The following is a 25,262-nucleotide window of genomic DNA, read 5'->3' on the forward strand; positions in this document are numbered from 1 at the left end:
CAAACAGATACAAAATATGCAAATCGTTACAAAGCAAGTAAAGATTACTTTTAACTATAAACTAGCCATAAACTCAAATGAGGGTATAGTCATTGTAGAGCAAAATGATACAATGCACCCAACCCGATATTCACATTAAAATACTTCCAGTCACATTAACTTTCAAACAAAAAGACTTACGAATTTACAAATTTTCCCAAAACAACCATATTAAGACGTGAGAAGAAAAATGTTTTTGAATGCCATCTAAGCAGGATAGTAAAATCATTAGAATAGTCTTTTAAGTTCTCAGTTACTGGACTGACAAGATAAAGCTGATGAGAACTGGTGAACAATTTGTTCCTTTCCGTAACTACTATCAGATTAATTTTAAAAATAGATTATTTTAAAATCTATGCCAACTATGGGAGTAGATCACAAGACAGTCAGTTCCAGTAGCATGTGATTAGGTGGGGGGAGGAAACGGGGTTATAAAGGAATATTTCTTTGTTTGGGTGACAAAGATGAATGGTCTATTGTCTTACTGTTTGAAAAGAAAAACAACTCAATAGTGCCACCTCCTGGAGAAATTGCCAAATACACTTTTAAACGCTATTAAATTTGTTGGCAATTATCTGTACCTTCACTTTTTAGTATGTTGCTTTTAGTTATCACAGGCTTACAGTAGTTATATATTTCCTTCCTCAAACTGTATCAGCTTCCAGGACATGGTAACTTGCATATGGCACTGAGAAAATGTTTGAGTGAATACATTTACTATTTCACTTTTTAAAATTGGAAACCCTAGGAACTATATTTCATTTTTGTCTAATGAGATTTACATTAAATATAAAAGTCACACTGTCAGTTCTCCTTTGTGAAATACTGGACATAAGATTTCACCTTATTTGCAGGACTAAAATAAGTAAATGTATCTTATTACTAAAAACCATACCTTTCTCCAGGAAACATTCTATAGCAGAAAGATAACATAAAGCAATTACACATCATGAAACCATTGCTGTTCCTAAGAAAGCTTGTTTTAATATTCTACAAAAAAATCAAAGTTCTACCTCTTTGAAGAATGCCAATTATAGAAGGTATGAAATTTATTGTTTTACCAGGTAAAATACAAATACACTGCCCAGCCAGTGGGAGGGAAAACAATTTAAGCTGAGGCCAATGGAGACAGGCTGAGCTATTCCTTAGTATTTGGGCATTTTTCCCCCTATGAAATGCATGTGATTCAGAGACACGACTCACCTCTCCCAAAAGCAACACTGGCTTTATCCATTTCTGCATTAACCTAGAGTTAAAGGGGAATATTGTTTATTGTTTGGCTCTCCCCACTACAAGTTTCACAGGAGCACAGATCATATCTACCATTTGAACAGCTCTCTCTGCCTGATGGCTAATACATTTCTTGGCATATAGTAGGTAGGTGCTCAATATATTTGTTACAGGAATAAATGAGATAGGATTTTCAATGGTATTTTCTATTAGGATTTAATAAAACAAAGTGATCTTTAGAGAAACAAATCTCCCAATCAACATGCTATACTTAATAACAGTGTTAAAATCACTAGAAGTCTCTGGAACATTGAGTAACAATATACTAGTTCTCTACTTTCCTTATGTGTTATTCTAGGGCAAAATCCCTTTCTTCCAAATGTTTCCTGTCGTTGCAGTTTCCAAATGTATATAAACACATTGTTGTTTTTTGCTGAATTACAGTGTGGATTTAGTATGAATTCAGCCTACCCAAATAGTCATAATTTATTAACATCATATAGTACAACTTCCTACACATTAATATACCCAGAGCCCAGCAAATAATTATGGGGTCCCTGTTAGTGAATTAAATCAATTCTGCATCATCCATATATGGATTAGCCATGTTGTGGACAGTGCAAGCACTTTTCAAATCTCCAGATTTCCCTATTACAAGAGCTGGTGATCTGAAACAAGATCTGAGCTGTTCCAAGTCCCAACAGCTTAATTCTGTGTGTCCATGGGCACACAGCATTAAGATTCTTCATCTGTTAAATAGTGATACAAATAGTGATACTGATACCATCTTCCCATGGTAATTTTTGAGGCTGAGATACAATGATTCTTCAAACAGTCTCCACCAGTCATATGATGGCAGCTCTAATGGGGAGAGTTCGTCATTCATTCCAAAGTCTAATGTAAACTGCTTCTGAATTTTATTTTATTTTTTTATTTTTATTTTTTTTTTGAGACGGAGTCTCGCGCTGTGTCACCCAGGCTGGAGTGCAGTGGCGCGATCTCGGCTCACTGCAAGCTCCGCCTCCCAGGTTCACGCCATTCTCCTGCCTCAGCCTCCGAGTAGCTGGGACTACAGGCGCCCGCCACCACGCCCGGCTAGTTTTTTGTATTTTTAGTAGAGACGGGGTTTCACCATGTTAGCCAGGATGGTCTCGATCTCCTGACCTCGTGATCCACCCGCCTTGGCCTCCCAAAGTGCTGGGATTACAGGCTTGAGCCACTGCGCCCGGCCAAACTGCTTCTGAATTTTATAATTCTCTTCCTGATATGGCTGAGATTTGTAATTGATTGCCAGTAAGGCCAAGGTCATTAATTTAATTCTTAGTCCTTCACTTCGTAAACAAGGAAATCTCTTTCCAAATTGTCTATCAAGACCCAAGAACTGGTACAACACTGTTGATGGCTTATTCCAACCCATCAGTGTTTTGAGGAGGACCTCAAAACATGTTCTTCTGATAGTCAATTAGTAGCATCTCCTTATAAGAAAAGCAGCAAAAATACATGTTTGCTCAAGAAATTACAGGGCCAAAAATGGATTTACAGTGCTGTTAACATCTATTAACCACTGGGAAGAGCTGGACTAACATCTATTAACCACTGGGAAGAGTTCATTTATCAACACCAAGGGATTAATGGGTATAGTTGATTCTGTTATAGAGCATCACTAAAACAGTTTTAGAACAGACATCTTCACAGAATAGGGATATTAATAATGCTATCCTTTTGGCCCACTAACATATGCATTTCAAACAAAGACTGTATTACAATGGCTGGGTGCAGTGGCTCTCCCCTATAATCCCAGCACTTCAGGAGGCAGAGGCGGGAAGATCACTTGAACCCAGGAGTTCGAAACCAGCCTGGGCAATATAGTGAGACCTCATCTCTTTAAAAAAGAAAAAAGAAAAGAAAAAAAGACTATCAGAAGAGTCTATTAACAAATATTTTAAAATTTTCTTTATTTCAGAACTGCCTTTATGTACAGACATCATTAAAAAAATGCACATACAATGGAGATTTTCCAAGGATCAGGAGTTGGAAATAAAATTTACGGACATTATTAAGAACTGAAATTGTCCCAGAGAAGTTCTGAGAATCAGGCTTCCTTAAATGTCCTTGATAACCTCTTCAAGTTCTTCCTTTGTGAACATGTGGAAATTCTGGCCAGGCTGCACTGTGGCTAGCTGGAAAGAAAACAGAAGGGTTAATAAGCTGGGCTCAGTTACCCTGCAGATGGCCCTACCATGGTCAGGAGAAGCTGTGTTGGTGATGCAGCTATTCATTAGGAACTAAGGGATCTGCTGTCCCAAGGCCTTCCCAGGCAGCAGGTCCCTAAAATAGCTCTCTGGCTCCAAAATAAAAATGCTTATTGACCAAATTTTCTATTTTAAGGTTAACTCACCACATCATACTTAACCAAATGCCTGGCATCACTGTCACTTCTTGAAGTCACTTCAACAGGGATCACAAAAGCAGCGGCAAAGTACACGGAGTCAGTACTTTTTTCTGTTAAAGACTCCTTTAGAATTATATTCGAAGTATATTTAAATACTTAAAAGTTGAGCTTGTGTGTGTGACTTCAGGTTACTTGGCCACTCTGTGCCTCTATTTCTTCATCTGTACAATGAGGACAATAAGAATAGCTAATTCACAGAGTAGTTGTGAGGATTAAATGTTAATATATGTAACGTGCTTAGACCATTGCCTACAACAAATAATCATTAACTACTGTCAGGTGTTTTCCCTAAAATTGTTTATGTGGCAAAACTTATCAAAAAAGTTTGTTGTTGTTGTTTTTTGAGACAGAGTTTCACTCTTGTTGTCCAGGCTGGAGTGCAATGGCATGATCTAGGCTCACCGCAACCTCCACCTCCCAGGTTCAAGCGATTTTCCTGCCTCAGCCTCCCTGTAGCTGAGATTACAGACATGCACCACCACGCCTGGCTAATTTTGTATTTTTAGTAGAGACAGTGTTTCTCCATGTTGATCAGGCTGGTCTCGAACCAACCTCAGGTGATCCACCCACCTTGGCCTCCCAAAGTGCTAGGATTACAGGTGTGAGCTACTACACCTGGCCTGTTATGTTTTTTAAAAGGACTGGACAAGAAAATATTTCATTAACACTGGCATAGGAAATCAGTTGTGACTGCTGAAGATATCAGTAATAACTGGAAGTCCAGATGGTTAATTTCAAATTTAACTAACATGGCCAGGTTTTCCATTCTCTCTGCTGATCGTGTCCCACAGTTTTAGGCAATACTGAGCAATAGGTGCCACATTTGCCTCAAAAGATGTGTGTTTTACATGTCATTTCCTCATAGTGTCTTTTTTTTTTTTTTTTTTTCAGTTTTTAAAATTAAACACATGGCTGGAAACAGTAGCTCATGCTTGTAACCCCAGCACTTTGGGAGACTGAGGCGGGAGGTACACTTGAGTCCGAGAGTCAAAAACCAGTCTGGACAACACAGGGAGACCCCGTGTCTACCAAAAAAAAAACCCCAAAACTAGCAGGGGGTGTAGCAAATGCCTGTGTCCCACATACTCAGGAGGCTGAGGTGGGAGAATTGCTTGACCCTGGGAGATTAGGGCTGCAGTGGGTTGTGATCGTCCCACTGCACTCCAGCCTGGGTGACAGAAAGAGGCCCTGTCTAAAACAATAAATTAATTAATAACAATTTTTTTAAAAATTATAAAGATAGTAGGGCATTTTAAAGTAATTTTCAGTCCTGATATTTAATATAACTTGAAAGTTGCGAGACAGAATTAGCATAATCCAGTTATATGATGTTTAGTATCCTCTGCCTCATCTATAAGTAAAATTCAGAAAGACTGTTGCACATTTTAAGACACCCGATACCTGGGAACAGACTTAAAAAAATGTTCTCCTCTCAAAGCTTATAGTCTCCTCTAGATTCTCCTAAAAGATATATCTCCAATTACGTGAAATGTCAGAAAAGTCCCAAATATATTTGCAAAATATAGGTAAACAATTAGTTTACCATATAGACCATGAGTTCCATTCCAAGGATATTTAAACATACAAATATTACTGCTTCTTTTGGCCAGACAAAATTCCTTTAATTCTGGCACTTTGTGAGGCTGGGGCAGGTGGATCACCTGAGGTCAGGAGTTTGATACCAGCCTGGCAAACATGGCAAAACCCCATCTCTACTAAAAATACAAAAATTAGTTAGGCACAGTGGCACGTGCCTGTAGTCCCAGCTGAGGCACAAGAATTGCTTGAACCTGGGATGTGGAGGTTGCAGTGAGCTGAGATCGCACCACTGCACTTTAGCCCAGGCAACAAAGTGAGATCCTATCTCAAATAAATAAATAAATAAATAAAAATGTTACTACTGCTTCTGTTAAGGTATATCTTTACTTGATGATCAATGACGTGAAGACACAGAAATACAAGGGCAATAATCTAAAGAGTTAGGGCCTAAAGAATTTCACTCATGACTCAGGCTAGCCTTCTCAAAACATTACAGGGGCTAAAAAGCAGAAACTGGGAAAACTCTTGAGTAGAACAGTCCTACAGAAGAACTGGAACGCAAATCATACCATTAATAATAGAGTTTGAGCCAAGGACTGCTTTCAGGAAGTTGCTCATCACTAGATAAGTAAAAATAATCCCTTACATTTGCATAATAATAAATTTATTTGCATAATATGAAAGAAAATTTTCTATTTATCTCACTTTCAAAAAACACTTCTATGAGGCAGGTAGAACAGATATTGTCTTTCACTCTATTTCACCAATAATTAATTAATAAGCACCTGTGTATTAGTTACATGTACTTGTGACTAAGGATCCAAAGAAAGAAAGTCCATCTTATTTACTAAGTGCTAGATGCCAAATGTGTTCAATGTCAGGTAAGTGTTATAATAAAGCTAAGCATATGTATAAGAGTGATCTGGGGGAGCCCAGGAAGGCTTCAGGGAGAAGCAACTTTTGAGTTATGTATTAAAGCATGGCAAGAATGGGTCAGACAATCAAACACAGGAAGGGAAACAATGTGCAAATGTGCAGAACCACAAAAGAACATGATGTATTTGCAAAATTGAAAGTAATTCTGTATGGCTAGAGTGGAGGTTGCATATGGAATATGAAGTGAAAAGAAGAGGGAACAGGGGGGTCAGAGCCCATGGGAGACAGTACATTAAAGCGGTTAAAAGTATAAGACCTAAGACCAGACCTGGATTCAAATCCTGACTCTACCATTTACCTGTTGGCCCTACCCTCTCAAAGTCAGTTTCCTCTTCTGTAAAATAAGATTTTCGGAATAGGAATATCTATCTCATAGAAGTGTTGTGAAGATTAAGAGAAGTAATTGCATGTAAAATGCTTAGCAAAGTCTCTAATAGATTAAACAAATGACTTAAGTAGTAGTGAATTATGCCATGAAAAGAATTTTGGAATTTATCTCACAGACAACAGAAGTCAGAAAAGGTTTGTTTGTTTGTTTGTTTTTGAGACAGAGTCTTGCTCTGGAGTGTAGTGGCATGATCCCAGCTCACTGCAACCTCCGCCTCCTGGGTTCAAGCAATTCTCATGCCTCAGCCTCCTTAGTACCTGGGATTATAGGCGCATGTCACCGTGCCTAGCTAATTTCTTGTATTTTTATTAGAGACAGGGCTTTCACCATGCTAGTCTGGCTGGTCTTGAACTCCTGGCCTCAAGTGATCCACCAATCTTGCCTTACCAAAGTGGTGGGATTACAGGCGTGAGCCACCATATCCGGCCAGAAAATATTTTTTAAGCGGAGAACAATTAAGATTAGATGTAGCTTAGAAAATCCACTGTAGTAGCACAATGAGGAAAAAATGGACTGAAATGGAGGAGGGCAAGATTAATTAGGAGGCCTCTGAAAATATACAAGGTAGGGGAAAAATGGGGACCTGAACAAAAGAAGGCACTGGAAGTAGGGATGCAGAAGGGACATTGACTTGGGAGTTATTTGTAAGGGAGCAAAGAAATGATTTGAGTAAAAGGGAAGGAAAATCAAAGTCTTCCAGGTTTCTCATGTGCATAACAAGTGCACTGGGGGTGTCATCAGCCAAAATTAGAAATATGGGAAGATGAAATGGTTTTTAAGAAAGATAATGATTTTAATTTTAGAACCGTCAAATTTGAGGTGAATGCTTCAAAAAGGTCAAATGATAGTTCCAAAGAGTGACCATGAAATCTGACAAATAAGAGTTATCTTACCAAGGAGCAGTCTCATGGAAATAATAAAAGCTGAAACAAATAGTAATGATTGAGGAGTAAATGAGAGGTGAAGCAGTGGAGATAAGACAGGTTCTGTTTGGAGGAGACTTGGCAATAAAGGTGAAAAAATAGGATGGATGAAATAGCACTCAGCAATAAAATGTAACAGAATTGATGCAACACGGGTGAATCTCAAAATCATGCCAAGTGAAAGAAGTATAGTCCCTATAGTCACCTACAGTCCCAGCTACTCAGGAGGCTGAGGCAGGAGAACTGCCTGAGGCCTGGAGTTTAAGACCAGTCTGGGCAACACAGCAAGACCCCATCTCTAAAAAAATTAAAAAACATTAGCCAGGCCTGGTGTGTGCACTTGTAGTCCCAGCCACTAGAGAGGCTGGGGTGGGAGGACTACTTGAGCCCATGAGTTCAAGACCAGTCTAGGCAATATAGCCAGACCTCATCTCTTAAAAAAAAACCAACCAAAACATTTATATGAAATTCTAGAACGCAAAACAAATCTATAGTGACAAAAAGTAGATCAATATGGGGGAAGAGACTACAAAGTGACATGAGGGAACTTTTTGGGAGGATCGATATAATGACTGGGGTGACACATATGGGGTAGTACATTTGTCAACATCTGCTGAATTGTAAACTTAAAATTGGTACATTTTACTGTATGTAAATTATATCTCAAAAAAGTTCATTAAAAGTAAGGACACTAGACAGAAGGAGGTATATATAAAGATTTTCTTTAAAAGAAAGATGTAAGATGTAACTTGGATTTTTTTTTTTTTTTTGAGACAGAGTCTCGCTCTGTCGCCCAGGCTGGAGTGCAGTGACACGATCTCGGCTCACTGCAAGCTCCGCCTCCCGGGTTCACTCCATTCTCCTGCCTCAGCCTCCGGAGTAGCTGGAACTAGAGGCACCCGCCACCATGCCCAGCTAATTTTTTTGTATTTTTAGTAGAGATGGGGTTTCACCATGTTGGCCAGGATGGTCTCAATCTCCTGACCTCGTGATCCGCCTGCCTCGGCCTCCCAAAGTGCTGGGATTACAGGCGTGAGCCACCGTGCCTGGCCGGATATTTTCCTTTTCTTAGGGGAAAAGGCGGGAGGCTGGAGCTCCAAGGAACAACTAATGGACTAAGAACTTACAGCAGATGGGTTCTAGAGCAGTGGCTCCCAAATGTTAGTCCTCCTTAGACTGACCTTTCACAGCAGCCTATGAAAGCTGGTTCTATGGGTGAGACATTCACCAACAATACCCTCCAGTATTCTCTAATCTTCTGTCCTTAACTAGTCAATCCCCTACTATGGATTAATCCAACCATCCATTTTCTCATGAGTGTAGTCAACAAATATCCTGGTAAGTACTAATTGGTTTAATTACTGATTTATAATTATAGCCTTGGTTGGCCTTTACATTTTATTTATTTATTTTCTGAGACAAAGTTTCGTGCTGTTGCCCAGGGTGGAGTGCAATCTTAGCTCACTGCAACCTCTACCTCCCAGATTAAAGCAATTCTCATACCTCGGCCTCCCGAATAGCTCACCACACCCAGCTAATTTTTTGTATTTTTTTAGTAAAGCCGGGGTTTCACTATGTTGGCCAGGCTGCTCTTGAACTTCTGGCCTCACGTGATCTGCCTGCCTTGGCTTCCCAAAGTGCTGGGATTACTGGCCTCAGCTAGGATTTTAATATGGCCTAGCAATCCTTTTACTCTTCCCTGTCTTCTCTTTTCCCTATCCATAATGACTTTTCCAAATATTTCCCATTCTCAATTTTACTGTTGCATTCACCCACCCTCAGCAGATGACCTTACAATCACTAGGAAAATTCCGGGGAAATGTGGGACATCTCTCCAGTTTACCGCCAAACCCACCTATCTTTACTCGTCATTACTTCCTTTTCTCCTGTCTACTCTTAGCATACTAAAAAAGGACATTCCCAAGCTGGTCCATACCTCTCCAGTCTCATCCCTTACCATCCCCCACCATCTTATATATATCCCACACCCAACAGTCAGACAAAACTTCAAAGTTTCCTTTACCCACAATGTTATTTTTACATCTTGAACCCTTTGCACATGTTGTCCCCTCTTCCTGGAATACCTTTCTGCTCCCTTTTCCAGACATCTCCTCTTCCAAGAAGCTTCCCTAATGCTTTAGTCTAAGTTACACATACGGGAATCTGTTCTTACTGACATTATAGAAGTATCACCCCAGGTTGGTTCTTATTATCTATATGTTCCCTGCACTACACAGTATACTACTTGAATAGGAATTGGATTTTCTGTGTCTGTATCCCTGGGCATCCAGCATAATACCTGCTATATAATGGGTACTCAGTATGATGCTGAATGAATTTTACTTTTCAAAACCAACTTTTTCATGTGTACCACCCCTTACCTCTTCTATAACTTTTCCATCACTATCCTAACCTCTCCTTTTATTTCTTTCAGGTTTTTTTTTTTTTTTTTTTTTTTTTTTGAGAGAGTCTCGTTCTGTCACCCAGGCTGGAGTGCAGTGGTAAAATCTCGGCTCACTGCAACCTCCACATCCTGAGTTCAAGCGATTCTCATACCTCAGCTTCCCAAGTAGCTGGGATTACAGGCATCCACCACCACGCCTGGCTAATTTTTGTATTTTTAGTAGAGATGAGGTTTCACCATATTGGGCAGGCTGGTCTTGAACTCCTGCCCTCAAGCGATCCACCTGTCTCAGCCTCCCAAAGTGCTGGGATTACAGACAACTGCGCCTGGCTCTTTCAACATTTTTCTATAAGCTAGTTTCATCTCTGTTTATATTTTCAAGACTTCCCTATCCTTAAAACGACACAATCCTTTTATTGAATGCTACCTTCTGCCAACACAAATCAAACTTAAGAAAGCAGCATACTCTTGTTTTCTCCACTCATCACCTCCCTTTCATTCTGTTTATTTTATTTTTGAGACAGAGTCTCCCTCTATCGCCCAGGTTGGAGTGCAGTAGCTCACTGCAACTTCCGAATCCTGGGTTCAAGCAATTCTCATGCCTCAGCCTCCCTAGTAGCTGGGACTACAGGTGTGTGCCACCACACCTGGCTAGTTTTTGTATTTTTGGTAGAGATGGGGTTTTGCCATGCTGGCCAGGCTGGTCTCAAGTGATCTGCCTGCCTTGGCCTTTCAAAGTGCTGGGATTACAGGCGTGAGCCACCTCGCCAGGCCTCATTCTTTAACTCACTGAATTCTGGCTTTTGCCAGCACCACTTTACTAAAGCTGTTTATTATTCAAAGGCTGTTAATAATTTCTTAGGAACTAAATATACAAAAATGTGATTTCTATGATCTATGTAGTCTTCAGCAATGCCAGCTATAATATCTGAATAAAAAACAATAAAACAGCCAGGTGCAGTGGCTCTCACCTATAGTTCCAGCTACTTAGGAGGCTAAGGCAGGAGAACTGCCTGAGGCCAGGAGTTTAAGACCAATCTGGGCAACATAGCAAGACCCCATCTCTAAAAAAATTAAAAAACATTAGCCAGGCCTGGTGTGTGCACCTATAGCCCCAGCTACTCAAGAGGCTGGGGTGGGAGGACCACTTGAGCCCATGAGTTCAAGACCAGTCTAGTCTAGGCAAATATAGCCAGACCTCATCTCTTAAAAAAACAAACAAAAAAAATTCAACAATAAAACAGAAAGTACCTCAATGTTTGTTGCATTCAGCTTCTCCTCCATTACTTGTTTGAGGATGATGAGTGAAGACTTGATGGCTTCTTTCAAAGTCATAGACTTGAAACAAAGAAGGCAAGAAGATGCCTATTAATTATACGCAATCCCTCCTTCCTTCAAAGATTTTCCCTTTATCTCACTGAAAAAAGTATGTAGCAAGTATGTCAAACATCTTACTTACTATGGTGCATTACAAGTATCTCCAGAACTCAAGTAAATGGCAAATAAGTAGAATACACTTTTTCAGGGAAAAAACCCCAAAACCTTATTGTGAGCCACAATAAAGTCACCAACCAAAGTAATCTTTGAAGAAGGGGAAAGGGATAGACTTATCTTGTGTACATTTGAATTCCTCTTTTAATTTAGAAGATAATATTATTGGCAATATCCTATGAACAATGCCCAAATGATCTAAGAGGTAGCCTAATGATTTAGAAAATTCATATTTACCCTGTTTTGTACCTAATTTCCTCCACATGTAAAATCAATATTATTAGGAGCTAATGTAAGCAGGCTTCCCCATATGAACCACCTGAATAAGTACAGCAGCCTTCAATCACACCAATGAGTTACCCAAAACCAAATCTTCCCATCTCACAAAGAAAATACCAAATGCCCACTTGCTTCAAGAACCAATTGTAAAACGCTAAGTAAAGCTGTGGAGATAGAGGATAAACATATTGTGGTACACCCATACCACGGTATATTACTCAGCCATCAAATGGAAATACTGGTACAACATGAATGGATCTCAGAATCAGTGTTAAACAAAACAGATACAAACTGACTAACTGTTTAATTCCATTTATAACAAAGCATAAGAACAGACAAAACTAATGGACAGTGGTAAACATGGTTGTAAAGGAGGGAAAGAGATTGACTGGAATGTGGATGAGCATTTTTTTGGCGGTGATGAAAGTGTTACCTTGTTTTGCAATTGTCAAAACTCATAGAACTGAACTCTTAAGGTTTGCACATTTTATTATATGTCAATTATACCATGAATTAAAAAAATAGTAAGAGTTGTGAGAATACTTAATTACCTTGTGGTAAACTTCTTGCAAGGAGCTTTGGGCACCCTCTGAAGCAGAGCCAATTGCACGAGCATCACACTGTACAAAGGTCCCAGATGGATCCATATGAAACCTGCAAAACCCCCAAAATGAGGACTAAAATGCTCAGGAGTGGTGGCACTTTACGTAACAAACGTCTCACTAAAACAAAGCACAAATGCTTGGCCCTAGAGCCAGGAGACACCACTGAAACATTGAGGCAGCCGGGCGCAGTGGCTCAAGCCTGTAATCCCAGCACTTTGGGAGGCCGAGACGGGCGGATCACGAGGTCAGGAGATCGAGACCATCCTGGCTAACACGGTGAAACCCCGTCTCTACTAAAAAATACAAAAAACTAGCCGGGCGAGGTGGCGGGCCCCTGTAGTCCCACCTACTCAGGAGGCTGAGGCAGGAGAATGGTGTAAACCCAGGAGGCGGAGCTTGCAGTGAGCTGAGATCCGGCGATTGCACCCCAGCCTGGGTGACACAGCGAGACTCCGTCTCAAAAAAAAAAAAAATATATTGAGGCACAGATCTAAAAGATGTTCTATGTCTGGAGAAACCAGACATTTTAGAAAGTGTTTAAGAAAATTAGCAGCTTCCTTAGGGATTCAGAAGTATAGTATGTATAAATATGGTACTTGTTTATGCCTATCTTAGAAATATCTGAGGATGAGGATCAGATCAACATTCCAGAGCAAAGCTCTAAAACATACCCTGACTATAGTAACAAGTTACTTCTAATTCCTTCCAGAATTAGCACTGGTTCCAATAGAGGAATTCTTCATGGAATCCCCAAATTTGGGCAAACGGCATAGAATCACTAAACTTTAGTATTAGAAGCCATATATATATATATATATATATATATATACACACACACACTTAACAATAGCCCTTTTTACAATAATCTTTTTTAAATACATTTTTTAAAGAGATGGGGTCTGACTCTGTTATCCAGGCTGGAGTGCAGTGACATAATCATAAGCTCACTACAGCCTGGATGACAACTCCCGGGCTCAAGAGATCCTCCTGCCTCAGCCTTCAAGTAGCTGGGACTACAGGTGTGTGCTAATACCTGGCTAATAGTCTACAATAATCTTCTCAGTCCCCACCCCAAATTAAAATAACTCCCCACAAAAGCATGGGGGAAAATTACAAAATGGTACTTACAGCTGAGGTCCTTTCTCATCAACTCCTCCAAATAACAATGCTACTCCAAAGGGACGAGACTAGAACCAAAAGGCAAGAGATATTAAGATAAATGGCTATGAAGTAAGGAGTGAGAGGGGCTGGGAATGTTATGTTTACAGGACAAATGTCCTAAGTCCCACAGAACAATAAAAAAAACTCGACACAAGTATCACACTCACCATGGCACCTGGATCTGCATCTTCTTCTCCAAACTGGAGAGCCAGATTGGACACAGCTTGGGTCACACTCTCCACTGTCATTGTCTCATTGTAGGTGAACCAGTGGTTCTAGAAGAAGAGCAAACCATGGTACACCCTTCTAATAAGGACACTGAGGCAGCCCACCATCTCACTACGCACATTCCTTTAAACTGGGATTGGAAACTGAAGGCTCAAATGTGGTTTTCTTAATTAACATTAACCCTGAGTACTTGGGAGTACATGAGAGGAAGAGAAATAGCTCTGGAAATAAACATTATCACAAGGACTCTAAGCAACGACGGACAAGACAATTATTGCCTTGAAAAAGAGGAATATGCCCTGAAAGCACCAAGTTTACTCTTGTCAAAAACTAAAAGTGCCTCTTTCCCTCAAAGACTCTAGCTTATTCTGTTGATGTTTAAGTTAAATGACTTATTCTTACATAAGTACAGACAGCAAACTTGCAAGTAAGTGCAAAAAATTTTACCGTGAGATATATTTTTCTTACTAGCCTATCTCCAAGCAGCAGCTACAAAGTTTAAAAAAAACAAAAAAAACAGTATCCCTGACCAGTATTTGTCAGCTGGTACAAGTTATTACTCACCAGAGGAGGGCTGTTATTTGCAAGCCTGGCAACAAAGGCAGTTGAGGTGAGAATATCCTTTAACTATGTCCACCTCCTGCCATGATGCTCCCACAGAAAGTCAATTAGGAAACAATGCATTACAATGCATGCTTTATATAAGGCAAAGCCAAAAAAAAAAAAGGAAGACACTGTCAGCACTACTGACCAGAGCCTCTTTAAAACTGCAGTGATCAGACAGCTAAACTCCAAGCCCCAGAAAGTTCTAACTGGGAATTCTACCCAAAATTACTCCCAAGAGCCACATCTAATATTGACACAGACACCTGCAGTATAGCCCAGGCAGCTACATAATCACTAAACAAGCAACTCAAGTATCCTGGTAAAAGGGAGATAATACCAATTTTACCTGTGTCTCCACTCTGGCTTTATCAATTAAAGTCTTAGCATCAGCAATTAGCCCACTCATGGCACAACCTGCAATGTAAAAGCGACAGTGACCCAGTGGCCAAATCCTTGTAGAACTCTTTCATCCACTCAGGAAATCCTGAAATTCTGGAGTGGAACCATGGCAGCCATTCAGCTATCCCATGGCATTTTATACCCGAAAGTTTAGATAGGAAATGATCTGCCCTGAACCCAAGTATTAACGATGTTAGAAACAAAAAACCATCCACAATGACACACAAGTCCAGATGATAAAAATAAGTCCAGAGAAAAGCAGCTAAACAAACATGAATTTCCACATATTACATCCCTAAACATCCCTTTAGCACTCTTTGTAGATGATGATACATTTTCAAACTAAGCAAACACGAATGTCCCAACCTGGGAAACAGAGAAAAGAAAATCACCTCACTATGGACTACAGTGGAGGACTCTCGAATAAATCAAAAGTCTTTTGCCTCTCTGTCCCAAACACAAAACAACTAGTTATATCAGAGAGTTTGCCTGATGGCCCAAGCCACCACAATTATGGCTATACTGTTATTTTACGCACCATGACTCAAATCTAAATCTCCAGTCTAAGTTTCTCTCCCAAGTTTCAGACATATAAAGCCAAATAACTTCCTTAATATATCTACTTGGACATATCACACACTCATTTCCCTTCTAGACCCCGTCTTCTTCCTTGGCCCTCACAACCAATCAGATCACAAGTTCTGTCAATTTCTATCTTCCTCTCCATTCTCTGGCTACTGTGTTAGTTAAAACCTCCACCATCTCTTTGTTTGGACTATTACAAGTTTTAAACTGGCCTCCCTGCCTCTAGTCTCAGCCCTCTTTAGTCTACCTTTAATATCATTATCAGAATGGCCTTTCTAAAATTGTAATGGGATCCTATTACCTCATTGCTTAAAACCTTTCCCATCCTTGCAAAAGGATTACATTGAAGCCTTTGGTGTGGTAAAAAAGGAATTCCGCTCTCTGACCAACTCATCTGTTGCTGCAGTTCATGTCCCAGTCCCACAAAACTGCTTCTGCTATGGTATTTTATATTTTACACCATGACGGCTTCAGTCATTTCTATTCCCTCTGACTAGAATGCTCTCCCTTGCTATACCCAGACACTTGTTTGCCTTGTGTACACTTCCTTATCTTTCAGAATTAAACTCAGCTCAAAATCACTTTCATGGAATCCTTTTCTGAAAGCCCCACTAACACTGACTCCAGGCAAAACTAATTATTTCTTCCTTTGTACTCCTACTGAGAACACACTAGAGTCTTTCTTAATACTTTTGTCACTTAATTGCATTGACTTACTTACATGTCCACCACCACAATTAGACCGTATGCTCCTGGAAAACAAGGACTATGTCTTATTCCTTTCTATTCCCTGGTATCTAGCATAATGTCTGGCACATTGTAGGCTCTCAATTTGTTGAATGTAGTGACACTGAGCTACCTTCAAAAGACAAGTGACTCGAGTTAAAGAAGACACAATGTTCCAATCTTAAAAGATAAAATCTCAGTTTCTATATCTATGAAAGAGATAGTATCAAGCTTCCAGAGTCACCATGCATTTGGTTCTGATGCCTTCAAGCAATTAATTATTTTGCCAATGCTTCATTAATTAGATGACTAGACAGGTTAAGAAAATTTAGATAGCCAAATAAAATGGCATTCTATAAATAACTAGAACTACTCACCCTGTAATACTATTATACAATGATGTCAGAAGTCAAGGCAGGGGAATTAAAGACCAAAAAAGTGGGTAGAGGGAACAAGGAATACAAAGATAATCTGAAAACAAAGGAGGAAGACTGATCTAGTCAAGTCTATATTATTCTTATAACTTGTAGTCACTCCAAAGATCTTTGAGAATTCCTCTTTTCTCAATGGACACTCCAGCTTCCCATACATAATCCTGTGCTCTGGTGGCCTTCTACTAGAGCAAATATTATGCATCAGTAAAGACCCAACCATCGTAAGGAGCTGGCCTATGATTCAACCTTTGCATATTTCAACAACCATCACATTTACCAAGTCTAAATTTGAGGGGAAAGGTACTTCTGGGAGTAGGTTAAACATAAATGAGCCCTGCAACAGCCTCCTACTCCTACATTTATATATTCTGGCCTACTGCCTGGAAAATAATAGCAAACAAGGGGATAACATGTTCATTTCATAAACCTTCCTTGCAGCATCACAGAGGACTAATTAACCCAGACCAGGTCCTACAGAACAGCTTTCCTCCACTCCTTACCTATGTGAGCATCAATCTCTACAATTTTCTCAATGCTGCTGGGCTCCATCAGTGGGGAAGTAATTCTCTTCTCCACAGCTAGGCACACACCCTCTGATGTCTGGATCCCAATGGCTGTAGAACCAAGCTAAAGAGAAACATCTTATGATTACCATATACAGGTCAAATAACTGTCTCACATACTCACCCGATAGCTCTCTGTAAATCTTCACATGATAGAAACTTCAATTGGCCACATCTTATAGGCAGAGAGAAGGAGCACCCTAATATACTCTAAGTAATTAATATACTATTCCTGTCAATAGCAAGAATATTGATTTACAGAAAAAAGTTCTTTTTTTCTCCCTTAAAATTTTTTTTAAGTTTTTAATGTTTTCTTTATAATTTACCCAGGTAATTTCTAGAACCCCAAAAGAGTAAGTTCAACAAAGTCTTTCAAACATTGGAAAAATCCATTCTCTAATGCCAATATTTGGAGGAGGGAAGATTCAAAAGTTCTAAACATAGTGGGCAAGAAAGTAATAAAACTCTTAATGTCTTTTCTGGACCCGGTCTCTTTTCACCTCTTACATCTGTCTTGGTCTGTCCCAAGAGGTGATATTCCCCAACCTACCTGACCTCCAAAAAAGTAATAAAGGAAGGTAGGGAGGGACAAAAAGAACCACCACCATCATCACCACCAACAGTGTAAAACTATTAATTATTTAAGGTCGCTAGAAGTCCACAATATACCTGGAATTCATCTCGTTATCTCTATGTAACACCCAGCCATCTACTACTCCTCTATGCCCATTTCGTGCAAAATGAGGATGACAATAATAACAAGAAAGGTAAACATATTATGTATTACAAAATGCTTAAAATGGTGCCTGCCAAAGATGAACAAATGTTATTCATATTCCATGCCTAGATTACTTCAATAACCTCTTTCATCTTTAATCTCTCTCTCAATATATCTCTCATGTTATAGCCTGACTGATCTAATAAAATGCTATTATCATTATATTTCTTCTCTCAAGAATTAACATCACCCTATACTGCCTATAATATAATATCCAAATAAACTTCCAGAGCCTTCATATCCTGATGCCACTTTTCCCTTCCAACTTCATTACTCGTTATTCTCCAACAAAATCCCTCAGGTATAGCCCAACCCACTTGCTCAAGCCACATTATCTCCTACCCTTGCACCCCTCTGCTCATGCTGTCTCCCCTGGAATACATTCTTCCTTTCCTCTATCCAAATTTCACTCATCAAAGCCTTCCATGACTATGTTTTGTGCTTTGAATTCCCATTATATTCAGTTATTTCTACAAAGTAATCACTGCCAAGTGTGAGCATTGCAAAGGGTTCCAAAGAATCCCATGAATCTTTATGTATAACTTGCTTAACATGTCTGCAGACTGAATGATCGTTTCACACACATATATATTATTTTTCAAATGTGTTAAGTTGTGACTTTATTTAGAAGTGTTATTAAATGTACACCAGCTTTTTGGCATGTATTTTCTTAATCAGTGGATACCTGCATAACTACAGGAGATGAACTGTCAAAAAATTTTATGTAAAAAAATGAGTACTCAGGTTGGGCACAGTGGCTCATGCCTGTAATCCCAGCACTTTGGGAGGCTGAGGTGGGCAGACTGCATGAGTCCAGGAGTTCAAGACCAGTCTGGGCAACATGGTGAAACTCTGTTTCTATAAAAAATACAGTAATTAGCCAGGCTTGGTAGCATATGCCTATACTCCCAGCTACGCGGGAGGCTGAAACGGTAGGACTGCTTGAGCCCAGGAGGCAGAGGTTGTAGTGAGCCAAGATCATGCCACTGTACTCCAGCCTGGGCAACAGAGTGAGACCCCATCTCAAAAAATAAATAAATAAAAATGAAGGCTCATATTTCTAGTTAAAGGTGTAGACTAATGACATACATTTGTTCCATGCCTTCCTTAAGTCTGTTAATGTAAGATTACAGGACTTTTAAAAAGGCATAAATCCACTATAACAGAGAGTGAGACAAGACACAGCAACAAAACTTTGAAGCTGAAAAGAAGATAGGTTAGTGATACCCAAGTAATCCAAATCCTAAACCAGCAGTAAAGAAAGTAAAGAAACAACTTGATTTTTATCACAGGACCTCACAAAAGGAAATGGTGGCAACAAGGACTTCTGGAAATGGAAATGAACAAGGAGCTAAAAACTGCAGGATGGTTCAGTGTTTAAGAAACAGATTCCCAGATGCCCTCCCCTATGCTGTAAAGCTAGATGACTGCACCTCTCCCACTCCTGCAGAAGACTCCAGGCTTATTCTCTGGAGACCGTAAAACAGAGGGTCTTTGGATTGGGGACACCAAGCACAGTCTAAGGCAGGAATCATGCACTGAAAACAGGGTAAATATGTAAAACTTTACAAACTGAGTGTTAAGAACCTCAGCTTTCTTTCCCTACTCAGCTCTCAGAAGCCAGCAGGCAGAAATACCCTCCCGGAATGAAATGAGAAGAGGCAGTTTTCTTCTCAGCAATGTTTTTCAAACTTTTTGACCAAAAGCCACAGTAAGGAATACATTTGCTTTCATAACTAAACCCCACAAATAAATACAAATACATAACAGAAACAAAATTTCATGAAAAAAAACCACTCACCACTACTATGGGCAAGGCATTTTGATATCTACTGCTCTGTTTCACTTAAAAAAGAAATCTGGGCCAGGAGTGGTGGCTCATGCCTATAATCCTAACACTTTGGGAGGCTGAGGCAGGAAGATCACTTGAGCCCAGGAGTTTGAGACCAGCCTGGGCAACATGGCAAAACTTTACCTCCATGAAAAATTTTAAAAAATTACCTGGGTGTAGTGGCATGTACCTGTAGCTGGGGGCTGAGGTGGCATGGTCACTTGAGCCTGGGAGGTTGAGGCTGCAGTGAGCTGTGATCACACCACTGCACTCCAGTCTAGGTGACAGAGTGACACTCTGTCTCAAAAGAAATGCTCCTCATGACCACTAAATTTATTTTAGTATCTCCTAATAAGCCTAGATCTACAGTTTGAAAAACATAGCTCTAAAGAATCTGACCAGTTCAAAAGGAAAAAAAATATTTTAGACAGGGTCTCATTCTGTTGCCCAGGATGGAGTGTAGTGGCACAATCACGTCTCATGGAGTACCAACCTCCCAGGCTTACAAGATACTCCCACCTAAGCCTCCAAAATAGCTAAGACTACAGATGTACACTACTACACTCAGCTAATTTTTAAAATTTTTTGTGAAGACAAGGTCTCACTATGTTGCTCATGCTGGTCTTGAACTCCTAGACTCAAGCAATCCTCCTGCCTCAGCCTCCCAAAGTGCTAGGATTACAGGTGTGAGCCTTGCCCAGCCTAATTTTTAAAATTTTTTCTAGACATGGGCTATGTTGCCCAGGCTAGTCTTGAACTCCTAGGCTCAAGTGGTCCTCCTGCCTCAGTCTCCCAAAGTGCTGGGATTATAGGGATGAGCAACAATGTCCCACAGGGAAAAAAATTTTCAAGAAAAATTAGAAAATGGTTGAAGAAAAATAAGACATTTCATCCATAAAACAAGAACAGGATGCTAAGAAGACGAAAAGAAACAAAAGAAGTTGGAAATTTAAAATTATTTCTGGCCAGGCGCGGTGGCTCATGCCTATAATCCCAGCACTTTGGGAGGCTGAGGCGGGCAGATCACCTGAGGTCGGGAGCTCGAGACCAGCCTGACCAACATGGAGAAACCTCAACTCTACTAAAAATGCAAAATTAGCTGAGCGTGGTGGCGCATGCCTGTAATCCCAGCTACTCAGGAGGCTAAGGCAGGAGAATCTCTTGAACACGGGAGGCGGAGGTTGCAGTGAGCCAAGATCGCGCCATTGCACTCTAGCCTGGGCAACAAGAGCGAAACTCCAACTCTAAATAAATAAATAGTTTCTACAATACTATTGGAAAATGGGTTCTACCAAATTGAGCAAATAAATAAAAAAAGATGACATGGGGCCTAACACAAGAGGGAGTTAAAGGGAACGCCTAGAATGATCTCACAGAAAATGAAGTCCACAGCTATGCAGGAGGCCCAGAGAATGACCAGTCCAGATTGGAGCAGGTTAGAAGGCTCCAAGATTTCATTAAGAATCCTTAATAGGGCACTGTGGCTCATATCCATAATCCCAGCACTTTGGGAGGCTAAGGTGGGCGATCACTTGAGCTCAGGAGCTCAAGACCAGCCTGTGCAACACAGCGAAACACCATCTCTACAAAAAATACAAAAATTTACGCTGGGCGCGGTGGCCCACATCTGCAATCCCGGCACTCTGGGAGGCCGAGGCAGGTGGATCACAAGGTCAGGAGTTCGAGACCAGCCTGACTAATATGGTGAAACACCATCTCTACTAAAAATACAAAAAGTAGCCAGGTGTGGTGGCACATGCCTGTAATCCTAGCTACTCAGAAGACTGAGGCAGGAGAATTGCTTGAACCTGGGAGGCAGAGGTTGCAGTGGGCTGAGATAGCACCACTGCACTCCAGCCTGGGTGACAGAGTGAGACTCTGTCTCAAAAAAATAAAAAAATAAGCCGGGCATGCTTGTGCATACCTGTAGTCCCAGCTACTTTGGGGGCTGAGGCGGGAGGATCACTTGAGCCTGGGAGATTGAGGCTGCAGTGACCTGAGATGCACCACTGCATTCTAGCCTGGCTGACAGAGCAAGACCCTGTCTCAAAAAAAAAAAAAAAAAAAAAAAGGGAATCCTTAATAGGACACTTAATTTGCCTGAATGTTTTGAGAGGATACATGTAACCTAGAGAGACTTTGGGATGCATTATTGATCATCCTAAATTAAGCAAATATTTTTAAAAAGAGAATTATTAACTCCAAGAAAAACAATGTTGTGCAGAAACAGAAAAACAATTATAAAACACAAAATGGCTCAGCTGTGAAAAGCATTTACAGTCATACTAATGTAACTATTGACTAATGATCTAACAAAATTATGATATTCATGATATATATGGAGAGGGTCACCCTATCCCCACCTCAGAAGACAATTGTGTGTGGTGGGGACTAGGGGTGTGGGGTTGGGGCAGAAATCTTCATCCTTCATAATGAAAAGTCCATGGATAATGCCTAACAAAAAAACCATAAACCTGTGTTGTAGAGATACGGAGGTACATGCCTAGAACATTACCAGCTGAAACAATTTGAAGTGTTGCCTCTGAAAAGCTGAACATAGATGATGCAGGCCTCAAGAATTGCTATTTTTGTTACAAGGTTCATAGAACTACTTTGCCTTTTGACTCTGAAACTACATGCATGTATACCTTAAAAATCAAACAAATATATAATCAGCAACCATTGCCAGAAAACTTAATTTAGCACTTAATTGTTCTCTAATTGTTTCATTTATAGTATACTGATCTTGAATTCCCAACTGAACAGAGTAGGACAGAATTCATATATACTTTTAATCTAGAAGAGTGATTCTCAATTGGGGGCCCTTTTGTCCCCACCAGACATTTGGCAAAGTCTGGAGACATTTTTGGTTGTCACAACTGAAAGAGGGCTACCGGCATCTAATGGGTAGTATCCAGGAATTGATAAATATCCTAAAATGCACAAGATGGCCCTCCACAACAAAGAATTATCCAGTTCAGGCCAGGTGTGGTGGCTCACACCTATAAATCCCAACACTTTGAGAGGCTGAGGCAGGAGGATTGCTTGGGCCCAGGAGTTTGAGACCAACTTGGGCAACACAGCAAGACCACATCTCCACACACACACACACATAAAAAAGCCAGGCATGGTGCACACGTCTGTATCCTGGCTGCTAGGGAGGTTAAGGTGGGAGGAAAACTTGAGCCCAGGAGTTAGAAGCTGCAGTGAGCTAAGACGGTGTCACTGTACTCCAGCATGGGTGACAGAGTAAGACCCTGTTTCTAAAAAAAAGTAAAACAAATCTCTTTAGTCCCTAAGGTGTCTTTACCAACAAGAATACAAAGGTGGGCCGGGCGTGGTGGCTCACGCCTGTAATCCCAACACTTTGGGAGGCTGAGACGGGCGAATCATTTGAGGTCAAGGGTTCGAGACCAGCCTGGTAGTAAAACCCCATCTCTACTAAAAATTTAAAAAAGTTAGCCAGGCGCAGTGGCACATGCCTGTAATCCCAGCTACTGGGAGGCTGAGGCAGGAGAATCACTTGAACCCAAGAGGCGGAGGTTGCAGTCAGCTGAGATCACGCCACTGAACTCCAGCCTGGGCGACTGAGAGAGACTCCATCTCAAAAAAAAAAAAGAAAAAAAAAAAAAGAATACAAAGGTAGTCAGATACATGATTTGCTAAAGAAAACAAAACAGAAAAAGTAATACAAGTGCTAATTCTGGACTTCTGTATCCCTCTTTATAGCTAAGAGGATCAAAAGCACAAATATGTCCCTCCACCCCCACTGAGAAAAAGCTATTAAGATAATTATGAAGCAGTTAACTGCTCAAAAAGTTTTAAAATACGTATTAGGAATAGGATTGAAACTGTTATAAAAATGGTTAACAGTGGTTGCCTAAAGGGATGTAAGAACATTTTCTAAAGGAATGGTTAGACCACATTTACTCCAAGTGTTCTGCCAGCAAAATGTTAGGTAGCCATGAAATTTCAGGAACTATGCTACTTGCTACTATACCTTGATAGCCTCAATGGCATACTCCACTTGAAATAATCTTCCTTCGGGAGAAAAAGTATTCACGCCCCTATAATTTAAAAAAAGTTATTAATTATACTCATAAAAACTAGTCATGTAGACACTGAATTCAAGTTCCTTGACAACTAGCTCAGATAGCTACAGAATATGCATGCTGTCATTATTCTCTACTTCGCCCACAACAATCTGTAGCATTTTTTGTACATTAACAGTTTCTCAAGGGAATGGAACCTATATATAGAATGCTTCTGCCCCACTCCCAGAAAGTCTTTCCAAACTGGTGAAATGAGAGCAAGTGACTTTTCTGCCTTAATCCTGAATCAACCTGGGTCCATTCTGAATAGACTTGCCAGTTCCTTTGGTAAGTTCATGCCCCAAAACTATCAGCCAATTTCCAAGAAAATGTGCATTTTTCCTTATTCTCTTCCCATAACATGGGATATATGATGTTAATATCTGGGGTTAACACTCTTCTTTCCATTCTCAATGCCCTCATTACTTTTCACCTAACTTTTGTAATAGTCTCCTAACAGGTATTGACTCGTGGAGCAAGTCCGAAGTGTTTTTCCCCTAATTCAGACAATCTCTATAAAACACAGTTATTACTTTTTTGTTTTTTTATTTGAGACAGAGTCTCGCTCTGTTGCCCAGGCTGGAGTGCAATGGCACGATCTCAGCTCACTGTAACCTCTGCCTCCCGGGTTCAAACAATTCTGCCTCAGCCTTCCCAGCAGCTAGGACTACAGGTGCATGCCACCACACCCAGCTAATTTTTGTATTTTTAGTAGAGATGAGGTTTCACCATATTGGCCAGGCTGGTCTCGAACTCCTGACCTCGTGATCCACCCACCTCAGCCTCCCAAAGTGCTGGGATTACAGGTGTGAGCCACCGTGCGTGTCCCAATTTCTTTCTTTTTTTTTTAGACTGAGTGTGCTCTGTCACTCAAGCTGGAGTGCGGTGGTGCGATTCCGGTTCCCTGCAACCTCCATCTCCTGGGTTCAAGCGATTCTCCTGCCTCAGCCTCCCAAATAGCTGGGATTACAGATGCCCGCCACCATGCCCAGCTGATTTTTGTATTTTTAGTAGAGATGGGGTTTCACCACGTTGGCCAGGCTGGTCTCAAACTCCTGACCTCAAGTGATCCGCCTACCTCAGCCTCCCAAAGTGCTGGGATTACAGGCGTGAGCCACTGCGCCCAGCCCTAATTATTACTTTTTAGTAAAAGTTAGTCACAGGTACATTTCTATACTTACTTGTATGAATTACTATTGTTATCTTAACAGACTGAGATCCATGTAGTTCCTAATTCTAACCTAGTGAATTCACTCAACATTTATATAAATTACATGTCAGACTGCTTTTCTCTCTAAAACACTTCCCCTTAACACCTAACACTTTCCACCTTTCCTTGCTCAAGTGTGCTGGAAATCCCTACGGAGAAGAGGCACCAAACATGGTCTCAGCTATAAAAGCTTTGAGCACACAATGGACACAAAAAATATGTGAACAAATGAATGAGATGGTTGCAATCCGTGGTTTATGGAGTCTGGACTTTCACAACAGGTAACATGTCATATAGCAGTGCTTTTGGCCTGGCGTGGTGGCTCATGCCTGTAATCCCAGCACGTTGGGAGGTCGAGGCGGGC

At 40.5% G+C, this 25,262-nt stretch overlaps 1 protein-coding gene across 2 annotated transcripts in view; it reads right to left on the minus strand.

Moving 5' to 3' along the window:
* Nucleotides 1–3,207: 3,207 nt before the first annotated feature.
* PSMA5 (proteasome 20S subunit alpha 5) overlaps nucleotides 3,208–25,262 on the minus strand; it is a 509,972-nt gene continuing 487,917 nt past the window's right edge. The window contains exons 3-10 of one of the 2 annotated variants that reach the window (XM_050746808.1): nucleotides 23,598–23,664; nucleotides 16,926–17,052; nucleotides 14,628–14,695; nucleotides 13,615–13,722; nucleotides 13,415–13,473; nucleotides 12,233–12,335; nucleotides 11,163–11,249; nucleotides 3,208–3,449 (exon numbers count right to left, since the gene is read on the minus strand). In XM_050746808.1, the coding sequence (XP_050602765.1) occupies nucleotides 3,372–3,449; nucleotides 11,163–11,249; nucleotides 12,233–12,335; nucleotides 13,415–13,473; nucleotides 13,615–13,722; nucleotides 14,628–14,695; nucleotides 16,926–17,052; nucleotides 23,598–23,664 (697 nt within the window). In that variant the 3' untranslated portion in view covers nucleotides 3,208–3,371. The remainder of the gene's footprint in view (nucleotides 3,450–11,162; nucleotides 11,250–12,232; nucleotides 12,336–13,414; nucleotides 13,474–13,614; nucleotides 13,723–14,627; nucleotides 14,696–16,925; nucleotides 17,053–23,597; nucleotides 23,665–25,262) is intronic. The other variant, XM_050746809.1, reaches the window with a different exon arrangement.

The sequence above is a fragment of the Macaca thibetana genome, chromosome 1 (assembly GCF_024542745.1).
Source record: "Macaca thibetana thibetana isolate TM-01 chromosome 1, ASM2454274v1, whole genome shotgun sequence".
Taxonomy (NCBI): Eukaryota; Metazoa; Chordata; class Mammalia; order Primates; family Cercopithecidae; genus Macaca; species Macaca thibetana.